The sequence below is a fragment of the Euprymna scolopes genome, chromosome 21, assembly GCF_053919585.1.
Source record: "Euprymna scolopes isolate OS-2025 chromosome 21, ASM5391958v1, whole genome shotgun sequence".
Classification (NCBI taxonomy): Eukaryota; Metazoa; Mollusca; class Cephalopoda; order Sepiida; family Sepiolidae; genus Euprymna; species Euprymna scolopes.
The window spans coordinates 51,894,261-51,915,781 of NC_136502.1; the positions used below are offsets into that span (position 1 = coordinate 51,894,261).

Consider the following 21,521-nt stretch of genomic DNA (forward strand, 5'->3'; position numbering starts at 1 on the left):
TAAAAACTAGTATTCGATGAGTAGTTCAATTGTTCATTGTTAAGAATTTGTCCATATTTATAATTATATTCCGTGTCCTTTTTAAATAAAATACTTTTTTAAACAAGGATTAAAAACAAACACAAACTCACATTTTTTATAAACCGTTCAAATAAAGGGAGACAAGTCTGATTTTATTTGCCTTTATAATCCGGCGCATAGAAAAGACATAATTTATATCTTTTTAATGCGTGCTCTAAACCAAATTTAGTATTTCGGTCCTTCGTACTTAAAAAACGGAAATTATTCACTTATAAGTTTTTATTGTTAAACAAACAAACAAAAAAAAAACAGTTGACCGATTTAAAAAAAATTTTATTATCTTAATGAAATACATGAGTTTTTGATTGATATATTTTAATACTTCTTTATCGACTGAATTTTTTTATATATATCTAAAAAAAGAAAATATTATATGTAATAAAAAAAAATGTTGTAAGCATCCTATATTTACTTGACATTCTAAGCACAACATAAGCTTCCACTTAAAAAAAAGAAAAAAGAAATTCAACGTGGTTTAAAAAAAATTGTTTTACACTTTCTTTAAATTTCTAAAAAAACTATATATTTTTTTTCAATTACAATATATTATTTATTGATCTTTTATCTTCAATTTGTGATATATAAAACTTTGGTACATAAATTAATTATCAAAATTTTAATAGACATTTCAAAATGGTTGGGGGGGGGCGAATTAAAAAAAAAAAAAACGTTTGTCCAAAATATTATATTTGGTTTATTGGAAAGAGCATAACATTTCACATTGACCCTGAAAATATCGTAAAAATTTAACCAATAGAAAAATTTGGATAGATTTTTAAAGTTTAAAAATTGAAAAATATTTAACTCGTAAAATTCAATTGATTTCATTACGTAAAAAAAAAAAATAAATAAAACGATGGCTGCATGAAGATGCGCCGGCACTTTGTAAACACTATTTTTCTTTTAAATAAAAAATAATATTTCTATTATTTTTTAAACAACTTTAATAGTTTATTTTGGAAGTATATTCCATAAAGAAAATAAACAACCCGCTTTAAAAAGAAAAATTACGAGTTTTTATATTTTATTCGCAGTTTTGTGTGAGGGATGTCAAAAATTCCCTAAAAATTCTGATCATTATTTGATAAATACTGTAAAATTCATTAAAATTGGTTAATTTGCTGATTTTTGGTGAATTTTTAAGTAAAGGGAGGGGGTAAAAATGTTTATACATTTTGAGCATCAGCATTCATTTTGCACGTACCTACTTTTATGTGATAGTATTTTGCCACTTAAACCCCAGTCTTGCGGAATATTTGATGTGAATTTTTAAAAATTATTATATCATAAGCAGTTGATTGCGGCTTGGTGTTATGAATTCGGAATAGTAGTGTCTGAGCAAGAAAATTCACTATCGCAGGAATATTTACCAAAATAAAACTAAAGAAATTAAAATATAAATATTTAAATGAGACCAATAAAACTAACGAGATTATCTCCCTTTGCCCCTCTTCGGTAAAAGAAATTTAATTAGATGCCCATATTTAATGAGCTTATATAGAAGGGATCAAACGATCAAAAACGTAAGTAAAAGTTTATTATTATTACTACTACTACTACTATTCATCTGAGATAAATTATACGACACTGAATTAATTCCCCCATCTCTCCGGGATGTTTCACTTAGGTTTAAGAAATGAAATAATGAATTTCATTTACTTTTGGTTGGCTTCAGAATGATACTAGAGAAGAAAAAGTGGCTTGGTCCGTGTCCACAGCACAGCAGCACATTTTATGCCCGTTTCTGATCGTCAACAATCACAATGAAGAATTTGTCTCCCGTGACTCAAATTAATCAATCAATCCCAACCATTTAAAAATAGATAGAATCACCTGCATTTAATATAAATAATAAGCTGTGGATTTGGTACTAGTGCACTTATTGATCCGTGCTGAAATAATAACGTTATTATTTAAAAAGCCATTCTTAACATGGGGAGGGTAGGGTGTTTTGTACCTATTTTATACTTTAACCTTACAATTGAATAATAAAAAAAACATATCATAAAACTTTAATTAAACTTGGAAATACGATTTAAAAATAGCGCGGATCGGTAAGTGCACTGCACTGCATTACTAATGCAGTGAATGCACTAATGCAGTGCATTAGTGCATTCACTGCATTTGCACTTACCGATCCGCGCTATTAAATCGTATTTCCAAGTTTAATTAAATTAGCACCATTTATTTATTTATTATTAAAAAAAAATTTTTTTTAGGTCTAGTGTGGCTGACTTGACAACGTTTTTTATTTATTTATTTATATATTGTAGAATATGGACCACGGTATTTTTAGATAGAATTTTCATGTTAAATTATTATTTTTTTATTTTATTTATTTATTTATTTTTTCACAGTATCTTTCTTTATTAAATTGTTAGGTGCAGAGGTACAGAATAGTAACAACGCCTCTGCTCTCGGTGATAAGAATGAGTTCCTATAATAATAATGTTACCATTTCAACATGGTTATTTTTCTGTATAAGTACTTTTGATGCTTGTATATCTGTGTTACCGCGCTGAAATAACGTTATTATTCAGTAGGTACGGGCAAAATGAATGCCGATGCTCGAAATGTATAAACATTTTGACCCCTCCCTTTACTTAAAAATTCACTAAAAATCAGAAAATTAACCAATTTTAATGAGATTTTCAGTATTTATCAAATAATGATCGCGGAACATAACGAACTAGTTATTTTTTATTTAAATCTAAGTGGAAATGTATTATTTTGTTTAAACGAAAAAACCTTTACTAAAGTTATGGTTTTCAGTAGTAAATAAAAAACGCAAGAATTTATTTTTGCTTTTTTTTATATATAAATAAAGCATCGTTATTTGTAATAATAAAAAATAAAATAATTTTTAAAGGAACATTACAAAAAAAGCCCCTAAAATCCGTATTAATTCGATATAACTTGAAGAAAAATGAATTTCTTGAACTACCAATATTACGATTGAATTAAGCATTGTTTATTTAATATTTTCAAACCAAAAAAAATTATAATAGCAAAAATATTTCTACTTTTTTTTAATTACAGATTTCGCATAATTTTTATATGCAACATTTTAATAATTTCCTTGCTCGCAAGAATGTGAAACTTTTGGCGTAACATAATTTTTATATAATTCGAACAATAATTTTTTTAAAATTAATGTAAAAACAGGAACATAAAAAATAATTAAATTAAAAAAATGATAAAAATTGATACAAACTTTCAGAATAGGAATGTATGGATGCACATCTGGGGGAAAAAAAGAAATCTGACATCCATACCTCCTTTTACTATCATAACTTCATTTTGAAACAGCGTTTCGATTGGCTGAAATTTTAGGCCTCCTTATAATTGTGTTTACATTTTTTTTAGTTTGTTGCGTTTTTGACGAACTGTAAATTACTTGCTTTTTGAGAGCTAATTAAGTTTTTTTTTTTGCACAAACAAGGTGTTTTTTTTTTAATTTAATTCAATATCTTAGGATTTTACTTTACTAATTATTAGGCACCGCCAAAAATGGCCGCAAAATCAAGTTGTTGTTGTTTTTTAAAACTAAATTACATTTATTAAAATCCATTATTTCTGAGTAACTTTTTTTTTTCCAGAAAGATAAAACCCTGAATTTTATCATATAGAAAACAGAATAATGTAAAACTTTTTCTACTATTTTTAATTCAATTTTAAATGTTAAATTTTCCCAAAAAGTTAACAATTGACATTTTTTGTCTTGCACAAAAAACGTATTTAAATATTTTAAAAAAAAGGGTTTTTGAAATAATTAATTTATTTATTTATTGTCTAACTAAGATTTAGGATGATTTTCTAAGAGAATATGCAAAAATATTATAATATAAGTACAGGAATTTCAAATAATTCCACTTATTCATATAGGTAACCAGATATTTCGCATCTACGTAGAGTTCAGATCGACTCTGTTTACGTTTTCGTTTTGATAATAAGAAAACTATGGAAGACCAAACAGGCCAAAAAAACTTATTTTTCAGTGACGAAAATTTCAATGTATTATTAAGCTGAGGCTGGCCAGTACCAGATGGGTGACCATTTGTATGAGTTTGGTTTTTAATGTGTATGTGTGTGGGGGCTAGGCTCCCCAAAATGGGGGGGGGGGGCAATTTAAAGCAGAATAAAAAAAAATTATTTCAGCGCGTTTGGTCCACCGTAGTCGAAAGGCGGCAAACGTTTTCAAACGGGATCGAAAAAAATGATGCTATTTTTAACACAAAGGGCACAATATTTATCGAATGTTTTTTTTCTGTATCGATTATTCAAAGCATGCCCTGTTTAATAATGGTCATGCATTATTCGGCTCGCTAAAAAAAAATTGTTAATTTATTTATCAAAAATTTTAAAATGGCTTTTTTCGTATAAATATTAAAAAAAAATTTTTTTTGTTTTGCTTAACTTAAATTAATTATTTTACTTAACATATTCACCGAATTTCACACTTCAAAACTCAAAAGCGGGATAATTAAACACAATCGAAGTTCTGATATTCAGACGTCAAAATAAGGTATGCAAACAATTTTTTTTTTTTTTTTTTTAATCTATAATTCTGTCCGTTACAACAACACAATATGTTTTGTTCAGTTTCAGATGATTATTTTAAGCATATTTGTTCCCACTTCAAAACAAGGGGGGGGGTTGTAAGCAAAAAAAAATATATATATAAATATCGTTTATGAAAAATAAGTACACTGTTATAAAGTTCATTCTTCTCCTAACAATCGCTGAAAATTTCGTATTGATCGGATAATTACCTGATTTTTGGTAGATTTTTAAAAAGACGGTCCGTCAAAAAGTACTGACCTGCCCCCCCCAGTTTTGGCGGTGCCTACTAATTATCATTGAAATAGACCCAGAAAACTAATATTTATCTTTTAAAGGATTTTTAGGTACTCATGCACTTATTGATCCATGCTGAAATAATAACGTTATTATTTAAAAAGCCATTCTTAACATGGGGAGGGGATGGTGTTTTGTACATATTCTGTACTTTAACCTTACAATTGAATAAAGAACATATCATAAAACTTTAATTAAACTTGGAAATACGATTTAAAAAATAGCGCAGATCAGTAATTGCATTAGCACCGATTTTACAATGAATTTATTTAACTTCAAAATTTTACTGAATTGGTTAGCTCGCCATACGAACATTTTTCATAACTTTTTTTTTTCACGTGTACAAATATTTTTTCCTTTAGGAAATTAACTTTGGTCTCTAATTTTTCAAATACAATCAAAAAGTAGTCGGAAACCTACAAAAAAATATGATAAATCGGCTTTCAAAAGTAGGTCCCCCTATTTTTGCCCTCCCCTTTTTTGCCCGTACCTATTATTTAGAAAGCCATTCTTAACATGAGGAAGGTGTTTTGTAACTATTTTTTACTTTCACCTAACAATTTAATAAAGATATCGTAAAAATTGAATTTCACTTGAAAATACTAATTAAAAAAAAAATAGCATGGTAACATCGATGCAAAAGCACCTTACTTTTTTTCCTTTCCGATTTATTTTATTTTGTTGCATTTCGAAATAGAATTAACATTGATGGATTTTCCCAGATTAAATACCAGCCCTTTGTTAAACTCTAGATTCTTCTTTTATGGTTTATACATTTATTATTATTATTATTATTATTATTATTATTATTATTATTATTATTATTATTATTTTACTTCTATAATTAGTGTTAAAGTGTAATATCTGTTCTGATACTTAATCTTTTCTCTCCTCAGTCAGTAAATAAGAAATCCTTCTAAACTGTGGAATTCTAAACTTTTAATTTAATCCAGAATGTTCCTTTTAGGGGACATGGATTTTCCCCATATTAAAACAGACATTGTTTTTGACTCTGCTTCTGTGGGGAATAAATATATGCAACACAATAAATGATACAAGTACTGAATAGCTACCAATCACAAAAATAGATATATTTTTTTTATTTTGTACTTAACCGTAACTCAACATTCACCATTAAATTGACGACTATACAGGTTTTCAGGTATGCTGAAAACGAATATCACATTTAAATTTTGGATAGATAAGTAGTTTCTGGATACTAAGACAGTTTTCACTGGCAAACAATTACTCATGCGCATGTGTGTTACAAAATACCATCTCCCCATGTTAAGAATGGCGACGGCCACTGATATTCATTAAGTATTACACAGGAAAAATGCATTAATATTCAGAAAACTATTTGTCTGCACCATATTTGAATGTGATAATCATTTGCAGCAGACCCAAAAAATCTATTAAAATCGTCAATTTAAAGGTGAGTGTTGAATTGCAGTTAAAGTAAAAATTTAACAAAAAACAATTAGAAAAAAGTCAGTAATGAAAATCAATTTTTCCAAGAGACACTCTAGTTTGAGGGAAGATTAAATCGAACACATGATAGTGAGTTTTTACTGCGCCTCCAAGAGCAACTTTTATTGGACTGCTGGAAAGGGAAGGGGAGATCACTTTCTTAGTCCATCCTTGATTCTACTAGGAGACGTTGTCGGGCTGATAACATAACAGGCTTTGCAATATAAAAACATGAAAGAAAAACACTGTGTGCTTTTTTATATTAATTTATTAGTTTGTGCCAAAAATTCATAAACACTTGAAAAAACTTAAATTTAACTCGCCAAATAATAACAAAAAACAATTTTTTTTAATCCTCAAAATAAAGACAATCATTTTCTAAAACTTTCTGCCATTGATCTGCAAGCTTTCAGATCTGGTCAAAGTACCATTCAGTTGGTTTTGAAGCAAAGAATTCTGGACATGTTTCCTCGATTTTATCAAATTTCTCGAATTGGCTGTCCTTCAAAAAGTGTTGCATTGAGAGGAACAAGACATAATCTGACGAAGCATAGTCAGAACTGTAGGCTGGATGTGGCAGAACCTCAATACCGTCTTTAGTTTTCCTGGTGGTGTGTGGCATAGCATTGTCCTGCTGCATCAAAGTCCACTTTTAATTAATCAGAAAGGAGCACTTTTACTTCAACTTTTCATAGACCCGCTCCAGAGGCTTATGCTTATGCCAATTAGAGATCGCCGCATATGCAATTTTTCTTTCCCCTTTGGCAGCACAAATCTCTTCTGCAACTTTTCAGGTTGAAAGACCTTGCTTCCAGTAGTAACGAATCAAAATGTGCAGTTCAGTTTTATCTATTTCCATCTGGAATAGAAAGATGATTACTATAACAACATAAATTAAAGAAAACAATAAAATTTGCATAATAATTCAATTTTTTCCAAGTGTTTACGAACTTTTGGGACAACCTGATATTTATCTTTTGATGAAGAAAATTAATGAAATATCTTTTTCATGGGAAAGTTAAAAGCTAACATTATTTAAAAAAAAAAATAAATATTGATTTAATAACTAAACTAAATATAGTATGGAACAATGCAAGAACCACATTTCAAGATTTTTTGTTTATTTTTTATCTTTGTGTTTTGCTATTGGTACAGAAACAACTAGGTTAGGGTTAGGTCAGAGTAAGTTTAAAGAAAGATAGAGGTTAAAGTATATTTATATATAAATGAGCATGCTTCAAAATGCTATCTGATCAGAAAGTGGGTAATCATTACTTTGATGGTGGCCTGAAAATGGGTGATAATTTTATGTTAAATTTATATGTGAAACTGATCTCCAATTCTAAATTTTTATTTATTTATATTTTTACTAACAAGGCTTTCAGGCTATTTACATGTAATTACCAGGCTTTCTGGGACATACTAAGATTTTCCACATGAAACCATAGTACACATTCGTCTGAATTTCCAACGTTTGTATAAGGAAAAGTGAGTTTGAAAAATCATATAAAATTTTGAAAATAAAGCTAAAACTTCTTAGTCCCTTTCTATTTGCTATCTCTCTTCCACCTGCTCACTCTCTCTTTTCTTCTCTCTCTCTTTATATATATGTATAAAAGGCTATATGTCTGTCTGTCTGTCTCCATATTTTCAAAATCTATCTCTTCCAAAACTAAAAGTTGCAGAGCGGGGCTAGGGGCCTCAAATGATTGGATTTTTTATGAACTATTCCTATATGGATCTTTAGCCAGTTAAAATAGTTGTGGTCAAAAATAGGTCAAAATTGAAAAAGAAAATCGCAATATATTTCGTACATTCATCTTAATTTATTTTTTAATTTTTAATCAGTTCATATGTGTGTCACATTGGTACACGGGTAACGTCACCAGCTTTGACTGCTACTGTTTTGCTTTTGGTTTCGATTCTAGCTGATGGCACCCAAATACTTTTTTTTTAATTTTGAAATCATGACTATATAGTAATATATATGATATATGGACAAATTAAAATATCATATTTAAGCGTATTTTATGACCAGGCAAAGCCCCCACACTGATAGAATATATATATAATATATAATCTACTACTACATGCCGCGGCATAACAACTGTTTTTGCCAACGAGGCAGTCGTGAGATTCCCCCCTCTCTCTGCTGACATTTGATAACTTGTTTACCTTCAAAATTCAAAAAAACCCTCAAAATATTTATTTTCATCAAACTACAATCAAGGGTCTAATTTAAGATTGCTACTATTAGTCCTCAAAGAAAACCAAGTATTTTTTCAAAACAAAGACGTATAATTCAAATTATAAAAAATGTTGAATTAAATTAATTTGTTACAGAAACAAATATAATAATAATTTAAATGAGAACATTTAAAAACTGAAAATGTTATGAAATGATAAAATTATTTTTATTGACTTTTTTGTTGGTGTTAAAGTCCGACTTTTCACTAAAAACATGGCTTTATCAAGGAGAGGATAGTCCAATGTAATTTTCTGTTCTTTTTTTTTCATAATGTTGTTATTAAGAGGTTGGGCCTCTCAAAGAGGAAAAACATCTTGTATTGGTGCTGTTTGAAATTTGTGTAATTGCTTGGTTTAAGCACAAAATTTAAGAAATGAAGAGTCACACATTTTAGAAAACATTTTTTATAAATTTAAATGAGAACATTTGATTATTATCAAATGATAAAATCATTTTTATTTAATCTTTTTTGTTATTGTTAAGTGTTTCAACTCCTTTAAAAAATAGTTTTAAAAAATTTGAAATAAATTTGTTTATAAATTGCAAATAATGCTATAAATTTATTTTTTGTAAGAGAATTTCTGCAAGATTTCAAGTCAGTTGAAAATTTACAAACAGACTTTTCACACTTTTTTCAGCAAAGCTATCAAAATTCGCTCCATCAACAAGTTCCCCCTCTATGGAGAGGATTGCCAAATCTGTAAGTCTTATCTGGATCATTGTTGATTGAAGGTAGTTCTTTATGAGCTTTAGTTTTGAAAAAGAACGCTCACAGTTAGCAACACTAATAGCTTGGGTAAGGAAAATGCACAGCAAGATCACAATATTAGGGACAGAAACATAAAGGTGGTATCTCTGTATGAAGTAAAAAAGTTCAAGAGGTTTATTGATTTTTGTCTTTCCATGAAGCTTTCACAAAATACTGTAATCTCTTTTGGCAAAGAATTTCTCTTTTTCTATATCTTCATCAACTTTACCAAGCTGGCAATCATGATTATCATCAAGCAGATTTGACGGTGTAAGAAAAGCTTATTTACTGGCAAGATCGTGAACTTGTTGAAATCTGAAAGATATTTCCACAGCCACCCTGTCTATGACAGACAGCATTTCCTGTCACAACTCCGTATCAAATCTCAGTTCTTTATCAGTCAATCCTTTACCATCCATTTTTTTTCTTTTTGTCCACCATCTTTTCTCTATTTTGAAGAAGGCAATTTCAACACCGTCAGCCTGGCATAACTTTGTTGCAGATCCAACAGTTTTGTTTGAAGATACTTCTGGGCATCATTGATTTCTGGGAGAATAGTTTTCCAAAGGCTCAGAAATAAAAGAAATGGAAACGACAAGATCAAGTTGAGAATAAAAGATGCATCTGATTTTGTGGTTGTATTTTCTCCTTCTTCTATGAACTGTTCCAAGGGAATGATGGCTTCCAATAAATTTTTATCACAACATTTACAGCATCTGCTCAACTACTCCATCTAGTTTCCACAACCTGCTTGATACTTAGACTAGTCAACTGAATCAAGACATCCCAGAGATGTGTAGATGCAGAAAAGAACAAGAATAACTGGTCCAGTGTGCCAAAAAATGTAACAGAGTGAACTGCTGCAGAAGCTGCATATACACAAGCTAGATTTAGTGAATGATTTGTGCATGGCACAAATAGAGGTTTTGGGTTGATTTTGGAGATGCGTTTCTGCATACCTGATCGCTGGTCTGCCATAACAGCAACATTGTTAAATGTCTGGCCAATAGAGTCACCAATCTAAATCCCATTGTTCTCTAGTTTTCTCAAAATCAGTTCAGAAATTTCCTCTGCGCTTTTACCCTTTGTCTTGATGAAGTGGAGAAACGACTCCTCCACCTTCACTTCATTTTTGTCAATGTTTACGTAGTGCAACAACTCACTCATCTGGTCCTTGTCAGATACATCAGAAGTGCTATAAAAAATTATGCAAAAATACTTGCTTTTCTTTTATCTGATTGATGATTTTCTTTGTCACCTGCTTTGGCAAAATACTCAAATTAATTTTGAATTTCTGGTGACGAATAAGATATAGCAAGTTTCTTTCCCAAGTTAACTTTCAGCAAATGTTCACGGAGCACAGGGTTACACTTGACCAATAAATTTTCCAATTTTAAAAAATTCCCTTTGTTTTCATGACCTCTTTCGTCATCATGGATGTCTTCTTGGTGATCTTATAGTGCCAGGTTCTGCTTGGCAAGAAACTTGATTTCCAGAAATATAAGTAGGATTTCCCACCACTTTTTGCTCTGCTTTATCAATTACCTTTCCTTCAAGACGGATCTGTAGCTTCTTTCATTTGAGGAATGCCTGAGCATGAGCTATACTAGTTTCGTGTTCATATACTTTTGGATTTAATTTTCACCAATTCATAAAACTCACATCAACAGAAAAATTTGACAGTCAAATTAACAGTCTGCAGCAGAAGCAAAGCAAGGTTTCTCTGGAAGGAGAATACACCATCAATGTTTGCAAATTTTTCTCACCATTCCACAAAACTCAATAGACCCAGATTTTTGTTAGCTTTCTAACGTCGCCTTTTGTTTTCATTCCTGGTCATGCTACTTCCTTGAATTCATGATCAAGGTGCTGCACAGCAGCTGATCCTTGCCAAACCAGCATCGCACAAATTTTGTAGTTAATTGCATCAGGCCATAGACCAACATCTATAAAATCGCACCAACTAGTGCTTTACAATTCTTTAACTTCATGCGCAGTATCATCATTGACAGTTTCTGATGTATCAATGCTGTCAATGTCGACTTCTGAATAAGAATATCAACATTAGCAATATCAAATTTTTTTGTTGGTCTCAGTATGATTTTGGGCTTTCATTTCTGCCATTTCAGCCAATGAAGTATTTTTGATGAATTTTAATTGTGTGACTTTATTCTTTTTTGCTGCCTCTTCTTTTGTTTTGTTCTTTTTACAGAATACCACACCGCTCTCCTTCATTTTCTTCATTACAGTAACTTGAAAATTCATTCTCCAAAAATTAAAAATACTATTTTTCAAAATAGCACTTTCTCGTGTTGTTCCATAATCAAAAGGTGAGATATCCCCCCCCTCCAAATCAGTTTTCTGAGATACCTATCCCTAAAAATAAAATATATATATATATATATATATATATATATATATATATATATATATATATATATATATATATCTGGAATGTTTCTGTCAAACTCTGCAATTTGGATGGTGTTTCAAATAGAACCAATTTATTTAATTCTCAGGGTTAGTATACTATTGTTCCATCGGCCATGACTGCATATTCACACTTGTATTTTTCTGTTGCTCAGACTAAGAATTGAACCTACAACCTTCAGGAGAATATTACTTTTATAGTTGATTTTTCAAATTTCTTTACTGCGCCATAGGTTGTTGAAGACTAACATTTAATGATTAACATTTGTCAGTCCCTTTACACTATGTATTGACTTTTAATAGTTCTATTACACCCACTACATGTGGACTATTTTTATAATTTTTTGTGGATATGGTATTATCACTTGCGTTACTGAAAGGATAAAAAGTAGTTTTATTTAGAATCCATCACAACTGTAAAGATAATAGGAGACTATCCTCTCAGGCTTTCCAACTTTTTTTCAGAGGATTGATGGATGAAGTACCTGTTGCCTGAGGTGCTCTCATATGTGAATGAGAACAGAAAGAACAGACTGGACTATTTTAAGGCAGAATTGATTTGTAACTGTTAGATTTTAAATTGATTTTACCTGTTTCATGTATGAATAGGGTGTTTTTTTTTTTTAGAGTTGGCAAACTTTAAATTTTAATAAATTGCATAAAATATTTTATCATAAAAATATGGGGTTTCTTCCAAAGAATAATTTTTGGCATTTATTATTTAAATACAATTTCAGACATATATCCGCTGTGACTCGTGCATACATTGAGGTTAAATTTTTACAATTCTATGCATTAAATTAGGCTGTATTTGGGCAATAAACTGCAGATGTCTTCCAAGTGATCAATTGTCTCTGGTTGATTAGTGTAGACCTCAGACTTTATGTATCATCAATGACACAATCTTCGTAAATTTATTGTATCATGTGCTGTGTGACATGTGGCTATATCTTGCTGAAACATCATGATGAATTGCCAAACCAAGCTTAACTCAAAAAACCTGATAATTGCCAAATCTTCAATTAAAGAAAATGGAGTTATTAATATAAGGTTCACCACTTTTAAAAACACACACCCTGTATTTATACTCTTATTTTTAATCAGTTTGAATTATGAGATTTAAAATATTTTGTATATCGTATTATTAACAAAACAATTCCTTTTCTTTACAGATGTAAATTAGCAAGGCGAATAACGGAATTCATCCAATGACAAAACATTTTTTGAGGAGAAAACAATTTTTTCTGAAACGAACCACTGGCGTTTTTAAGTCTGTAAATCTTCATTAAAGGAATTCTGTGCGTTGCAGCTAATAAAACAATGAAATTTAAATGAAAATTCAATGGTAAGATTTGACTTAATAACCTATCTATATGCCACATATTTGTGAATAAGATTATTAAATAAGAAGATGGGCTACCTATATATGCTTGTTTTTTTCTCTACTCTAGCAACTTTTTAAATCTTATATTGAAACATTTTAGATATTATTTTTTAATATAAGTATCAGTGTTATTTCATATTATATAAAGAAAAAATTATGGAAAAAAGAGGCCGAGTGAAACGTCATTCTTGCCAAATCTGTCAGGCTTCATTCACACGAAATGCCTACTTGAAACGACATCTGCAAACGCACAGCGGGGAAAAGCCGTTCTCATGTGAAATTTGCGGAACGGCATTTTTACGGAAGTCAACATTAAACTCACATATCCGAACGCACACAGGAGAGAAGCCCTTTTCATGTGACGTGTGTGCGTTTTCATTCTCACAAAAGTCAACATTAAAAACGCATATGCGTACACACATTAGTGAAACACTCTATTCATCAGATGGCGTATGCAGATCTTTTCCACCAAGTCTGATGGATGTTAAAGAGAAGCCTCATTCTTGTCAGACTTGTGGGTCATCGTTTGCAGTAATCTCTGCATTAAAGAGACACATGCAAACACACAGTGGAGAGAAACCTCATCATTGCGAAGCATGCGGCTCATCATTCTCGGATATTTCAAATTTAAGAAAGCACCTAATAACACACTCGAGTGAGAAACTCCATTCTTGTGAGGTTTGTGGGTCCTCATTTTCGGTAAAATCGGCGCTGATCAGACATGTGAGGATACACACTGGAGAGAAACCTCATTCATGTAAAACATGTGGAGCTGCATTTGCAGAGGTCTCTTATTTGAAGAGACACATGTTGACACACAGTGGAGTGAAACCCTTTTTCTGTGAATTGTGTCAGTCATCATTTTCAGATAAATCAGCAATGATAAAACACATGCGACGTCACACGGGTGAGAAGCCATATTGCTGTGAATTGTGTGGATCTGCATTTTCGTACAGTTCTGTGCTAAAAAACCATATGCGAACACACACAGGGGAGAAACCTTTTTCATGTGAAATCTGCGGATCATCGTTTTCCTTGAATTCTTCAATGGTGAAACACATGCGAACACATACTGGAGAAAAACCCTATTGTTGTGAATTATGTGGCTCTTCATTTATCGATAAATCAGGGATGATAAAACATGTAAGAACACACACTGGAGAGAAACCTTATTCATGCGAATTATGTGGATCTTCGTTTTCGCAAAGTTCATCATTGCAAATTCACATGCGACGTCACACCGGGGAAAAACCGTTTTCATGTCAGGAGTGTGGATCGTCATTTAAAGCAAAATCACATTTGAAGATGCATCTACGAACACACACTGGCGAGAAACCCTATAATTGCGATCTTTGTGGATCATCATTTTCGCAGAGTTCAACTTTGAAAAAACACATGGCAGCACACACTAAAGATAAGCCTCAGTTTTCTGAAATGCGTTAATCTGTGTAAACACACTTCTGAATACAGTGGAAAAATATTCAGAAAGATATGCTTCATTGCATTACTCAAACTTCAAGAAATAAGAATCCTCTTTAAATGAAAATTCAGATACACATTTAACTCATAAAGAATGCAAGTGTTAGCCCTTGATCTCAGATAAGTAACAACTAAAACGATATATTTCTTTTAGTTAAGTCTTAGAAATTAAAATGGTACCTCCTGAAATTAACACTTGATTTTCACAAGTAAAAAAGAACTAAACTTTAATTATATGATGATTAATACTGAGTGGAACGATAAAATTGTCGCTCTAGAAAAGACAACATGGTTCCATTTCCATTTAATGCAAACCAGTTTTTGTTTTTCTGTTACAGAATATCTACTAGTTGACCAGTTGTGTACAAATCCCAAGAGCAATAGTAACTTCCTATAATGTCTGAAAGTGACAATATTCAATGAGTGAGATTGGAGATGCACCGCTGTACAAACAAAACTCTCTACTGATCCAAGTTATGACAACAGGACAATTGCCAGCAACCTTAAAATGCAAATGCAGATGGCTCAATGCTAAACATATTAGATGACCCACAGTTATGGTCTTTGGTAGTAGTTTCAAGTAACAGCCACATCATGCAATCTCACCTCTTTAAAGTCGGCTTGAAAGTAATCAAAATGTACCTGGATTTGCTGAAGAGTGTTGTTATTCCCTAGTGCAATAAGATAACCACTGGCTGACCCTAGATGAGGCAGCAGAACTCAGTGCTAGCCCACAAGTCCAAAGAGACCCAGACTTAACTTCAGAAGGATTGTTGTGTGTACCATTCTTTCACTGGCACTGTCCTCCCTCGACCAGAACCCACCGGACTACCTCCTTTGGTCATATGTCAAGAACATCACCAACATGACCTCCCACATCACAAAAGCCAGCCTGATCTATTATTACTGTATTTACCAAACTCCTGCTTGTGCTTGTGGAAAAGGGCTGCCCCCAGTTGCGGACCCATATCAGACTGGTGATTGAGGCTGAAAGTGGCTATATTGAGTAAATGTTTACTACATAATCAAGTATTTTGAATTGATTTTTTAACTAAAAGCTTTAAAATAAAGCTGCAGTGTTGTTTTGTTTAGGGCGACACTTTAACGTTCTACTCTGTATTTCCATAAAAAATTTTCTTTCAAATGTCACATAATAATACACAGGTTTTTTTAGTGTTAATTTTGTCTATTACACTTTACATCTAATTGGAAATTAAAGAAAGACATAAAAACACTGGTGAGAGGCTTTATTAGTGTAAGTTGTGCTTTTTTAAAGCTATATTCTTGCGAAATTTGCAAAATCATTTCAACTGTGTAGTGCTTTTAAAAGAACTGATGAAGAAAAGTTTTCACACAATTCATACTTTAAAACATGGTATAATCCTATACGTTTTACAAGATCTTAGTTGTGCAACATTTTACATTAAACAACATAAAAAGAAATAAACTTGTGCACTTCTGGGGTTTGTCAGACTGATACCTAAACAACAAAGTCGTTTGTGGTCGCTAGTCATTATTCTTTTCTATTGTTGTTGTGATCTTGTTTAACTTATAATGAATCTACTATGCATGAAAAACAATGAGGAATTGTTGGCCTTCAAAGGTTTTTTTAAGAGAGTTTTCTCTTTGGGGCAGAGATCACATAAATTACTTCTTACTTAATTTTCTTGGCCTTAAAATGATTGATAAACGGATATTCATACGTTAAAACATTGTATTGTCCTATATTTTTTTACAGGATCTTAATTGTGTAACATTTTATGTTAAACATTAAGCAAACCATTCTCATATGCATTTTCAACAAACTTGTGCACTTTTGGTATTTGTTAGTGAGTGATCATTAAACAACAGAATATTTTTACATATGTGTGAGGCCGCTGGTCATTTTTATTGTCGCTTTTTCTCTTGTAGTTGTGATCTGTTTTACTCAATCAATCTACTATGCATGAAGAATTATTTGTGTTCAAAGGTTTTATTAAAAGAGTTCTCTCTTAAGGGAGAGATCACATGAATTACTTCTTGCTTAATTTTCCTACTTAACCTTAAAATGATTAACAAACAGACATTCCTCAGGAAATGTTCACTTTGATTTTTACATTTTAGAGCACATCTTGTTTGTCTGCTTCTTATTTCAAACTACCAGGAATTCTATGTACCTTAAACATGCAACGTCATTTCTATGTTTATGCATTTATTTTGTGTGTTTGTCTGGGCAGCACTAACCTTTCAACCCTCACCTCAACTACGCTAGCTGCACCGGGTTTGGTTTTGTTTACTAGCAAGTTATTCTGACATTTACTATGTAACCTACACCAACATTCATAATAGTTAACATAATCTATACTTATTGGTATAGGGTCCCAATCGTAGAGTATGTTTAATCCTCAGCTTGAAGCAATAAAAACAAAGATACTGCAGTCACACAAATGTAGAAAACCCTTAGTTTAAACAACTATCGCGATCATAGTTGTGCATGGTTAAATATTATGATTGATCTGCTCTTGTATGTGAATGCCCAGATGAATCTTTGTTAGAAATTTTCAAATAGGACAACCATGGTTTCAAAGAAAACACTTCTATGTAAAAAGTTATTTTATTTTTCTTGTACATTTTTATGCAAAAATATTGACATTCCTGTCTTTGTTGCTCAAAAAAATAAGAAAATAAATTAATTTATTATAATCTGTTTGTTTTCAACTTTTTACTCTTTCAGCTAAACTTTTTATAGCATTTATGCAACTGTAAATTTGTTTTATACAATCTTTAAAATAGAAAAATGAAGTTTTCACAAGCAAAAGGAAAAGTGGCAGCATAAATTCAGTCAGAGGAACTTTTCTATGTAAAAAAATAGTAATCCAGTCAGAATCAGCAGGATGTAGTGGTATTCTTGTGTCAAGATGGAAATTTGTCACTCAAGAATTCAAAGAGATTTAGTATTTTTTATAAAGCAATCCTGATATCTGATTAATTTCTTCTTATCGCCCTGATTATAAGTAGAATCACCCAAATCTTTGCTTGTACACTTCTACTATGCCAAAAATGTTGCAATATGCTTGTTAATTTGTTTTACTTATGTGTATCTGAAAATTCATAGAACTGATAGCACAAAGATTCTATTTCAATTCTAAACTTTATGCTTTCTTTTCCCATTGAGTCTAATGCATAGACAATTGTCCGTCTTCAATTTTAATAAAAAAATCATGTACCCTGAAGGGGATCAGGTCAGTTCTACTACAGAAATGCTGGACATTGTATGTAGCTACATTTTTATCACAAAAACTTTATTTTTAGAAAACTAAGATTACTGTTCTATGCTGGAAAAATAGAAAAGTATCCACTCATCCATTTCCCCCCCCCTCCAGTCCTGTCACTTTTCAGGTGCTTGAATACATTTGACTACATACTTTAAACATGTTGCTCTATCTCTCTACAGATACATACATATACATATATAAGTTTTGTAAGTGAAACCAACCAAAGGTGAAGTATATAAAAAAGTATAAAAACAAGTATAGAGATTTGTAAAAGAAATATGGCTTATATATATATATATATAAAAGGCAAAATGTGTGTGACTATTTCGTGTATGTCTGGCAAAGGCTTTTCTCGCACACGATCCCGGGTTTGTTACTATCGCTTACAACTGTGTATATAGGTCCTATATAATAATATCTAGGAATTAGGAAAGTGCGTAGCGTATAGATGTATTTACGTCGATTTTTACAAAATTATTGCTATTTTGGCTTCTCGCATGTTGATTGAGCTTTTTAGTATAAATAAAGTGAAACTAAACTAGAACGACGTCTTCGGCATTGCGCTAGGAAAAACGTCCAGAAGCAATCAGCTTTGATCAGACAGTTGCTATTCAATCTGGACAATTGGGAGCTACTTTCCCCCTCTCCAACATCTGTTGAGGGAAGAAACAGTTAAATTTGGGTAAACAAACCCAAACGCTGCGTGACTTCTATTTGACCTTCTTAATTAGGTCAAATGGAAGCAGCAGAGTTCACTTTTATTGTGCACGCCTGTTTTTATAGTTAAATAACCTGCTTAATGTTGTCTGTCGCCGTGGCTCAATGGTTAACGTAACACGTTTTTTTTTTCACACAATAATTTCCAACTCTAGGGTACGGGTTCGATTCTCATACCTACCAAAACATTTATTTTATTATTTAACCCCCCCCCCCCGGAGTTTTGATTTACCTCAAGACACCCCGTTAGTTTTACATAAATCTCAAATGAATTCATTGAAATTATCAGTGCTTGGTGGTCTTTACCTAATATAGCAAAATTACTATGTCAATGATTTATCTACATTATTCCTGCTTAGTGCACCCTTCCTTATGAACCAATTGTGTCTATTTTCATTCCTTTTTATGTCATAGAATGAAGTTTACTCCCTGAATGGCTCTAATCGTGCCTTATTGTTTTATGTGTCCTTTAATACTGACAATTGTGCAATGAAGATCTTCAATAGTTCTGCTCGAGTACTTTGTTTTTAATTTGTTGAAAGATATCAGTTAAGGTTTAAGGACTCCAGTAGATGGGAAGTAACAAAAGCAATATCTTTCCGTATAAATTCTAATGTCAGTTTAAAATGAACAGAAAATCTTATCCCCCTCAAATATTTTGTGCCCCACATTAAAAAATATTTATTCCCCCACCCTTTTATTAAAATAAAACGTTCCCTATATTAACAATCGGTCTTCTGATGAAAAACAAAACAATGCAAGTTTATTCTTATTTAATAGTTAAAATGCCTACCCCAAAACTTATATGACTATTAAGATATAAAATAATTATTCCTCGTTTATTAAAATGTTTTGTTTAAAAAGTTTTATAATAAAAACACACTAAAAAATTCAATAATAATTTATTATTTTATAATAAAAACACACTAAAAAGTTTAATAATAAAAACACACTAAAAAATAAATCATAGTATATATATAAATATATATAAAAAGTTTTATAAATAATAAAAATACATTTAAAAAAATAAATCTTATAGGTGAAAAGGCGAACAACTTGATTTTTATGTTTGTTTGCAGAGGCCATGTGTGTGTGAAAAGGTGAAGATCAATTTGTGTCAAGTGAAATTTGTTACTTTTATTCTGCTTGATTCCTTAAATGCTATGTGATCCATTGAAATTTCACTAGTTTATTTCGAAGGTAATAAGGGAGATGGCATTTATAGTTAAGTTACTAGACAACTCTCATATTGACATTAGTTTCTGATTATTACAACTGCTGATGCAACCATTTTTGATACTTAGGAATAAACAGGATGTGACAACAATATTCGTTATATTTTAATTGGCAATGTTTTCAGTTTGGAATATTCATTTATTTGATGAGTGCCAGTGAGGCTCGCATTCAAGCATGTTACGAGGTGCCTTAAATAAGTTTTCAGACTTTTTTTTCGTATGGCCACTTTTATTGATAGTATACACATGAAACTCTAGTCCCTTTCGAAGTAATCTCCTCCTGCTGTAACACACTTGAACTGTTCCAACAAGTTCTGGAAGGCTCCATGGAAGTCTTCTTGTGTGAGCATGTCAATGACACTCGTCACAGCTTTTTTATCGTCATTGTCTTATAACGACAGCCTCTATGGTTTTCTTTGAGCTTAGGGAATAACCAAAAGTCACAGGGAGCAAGGTCAGGAGTATAGGGAGTGCGAGGTAGTGTCTTGATTTCCATCTTGGTTAAATAGTCTGCGACAAAGATGGAGCACCTTTGGCACAAACTTAGCCCAAATCTTTCGTATCTTCAGTTTCTCATGAATAATTGTGTGTACAGTTCCCACACTGACATCAAACTTTGCACTTATTGTCTCTATAGACACATGACGGTCCTTATCCATGAAATTCTTTATTTTGGTAGATCAACTCTGGTGTTCTGACTTCCTTACTCCTCCCACACCTCTCATCATCCCTCATAGTTTCCCTGCCTTTCTTGAATCTCTTATGCCACTCAAAACCTGATGTTTGATTCAAAAGCCGCTTGAGGCATTCCATACGTTTCAGTAGCATTTTTCCAAGTTTAATATAGAAGTTTATTGCATATCGTTCATCTAAAGTTCTCTACAACAGTAGGTTCTGTAGGAGGTTGCTTCAGTGGGGAATGGTTTGAAAATCTTTGTCAACGTATGCTGGTCTAAGTCGGTCCAATGTGATAGTGTCTTTTTCCCCCGCTTTTTGAAACAGTGAAATATTTATCCTTCCTGTCCAAAACTGGGTATGGACCCGAATAATTTGGACAAAATGGCTTTTTCACTGAGTCGTTCCTGACAAATATGTGTTTAGTGGTGTAAAGATCTTTTGGAATAGGGATTGTCTGTCTGTCCTCCTGGTGGGTGTGAAATTTAGATGAGACATTTTGTCTTTCAACTCTGTTACGAACGTGGTTGTAGGTGAGATCTCCGTGTTTTGATCAAAATATTGACCTGCTAGAGTCAAAGTGGAACCAAAAACTACCTCCAGTCTTTTACAGAGTTCCGTATTATTAATTGTATCAAAGGTATATTGTCTGCCCAGTCTGTGCTGTTCAGACTCATTGCCAGGGAGGTTTTTAACTATCTGTGAAAGCGTTCAACCAGCCATTCGAGGATAGATGATATGCTGTAGTCTTGATGTGGTTCGTTCCCAGTAATTGATTGAATTCCGCAAAGAGTATCAATTGGAACTGTGAACCTCTGTCTGTCGTAATGACTGTGGGTACTCCGAAAATGACTATCCAGTCCTGAAGTATGGCTCTGCTGAAGTATGAAGTATCCTTAACGGCTATGGTGGTAGGCTATCTGCTGAATCTATCGACAATAGT

General features: G+C 31.9%; 1 protein-coding gene across 1 annotated transcript; it reads left to right on the forward strand.

Moving 5' to 3' along the window:
- The first annotated feature begins 1,470 nt into the window (after window positions 1-1,470).
- On the forward strand, window positions 1,471-17,381 carry LOC145242304 (uncharacterized). Its single transcript, XM_080105311.1, has 2 exons — window positions 1,471-1,604; window positions 13,007-17,381. Exon 2 carries the CDS (start codon window positions 13,375-13,377, stop codon window positions 14,659-14,661), a length of 1,287 nt encoding a protein of 428 aa, XP_079961437.1. The 5' UTR covers window positions 1,471-1,604; window positions 13,007-13,374; the 3' UTR covers window positions 14,662-17,381.
- The last annotated feature ends 4,140 nt before the right edge of the window (window positions 17,382-21,521 follow it).

What these genes read in the sequence shown, in the direction of transcription:
- LOC145242304 (XM_080105311.1), top strand. Translation starts at nt 13,375, where the DNA reads ATGGAAAAAAGAGGCCGAGTGAAACGTCATTCTTGCCAAATCTGTCAG.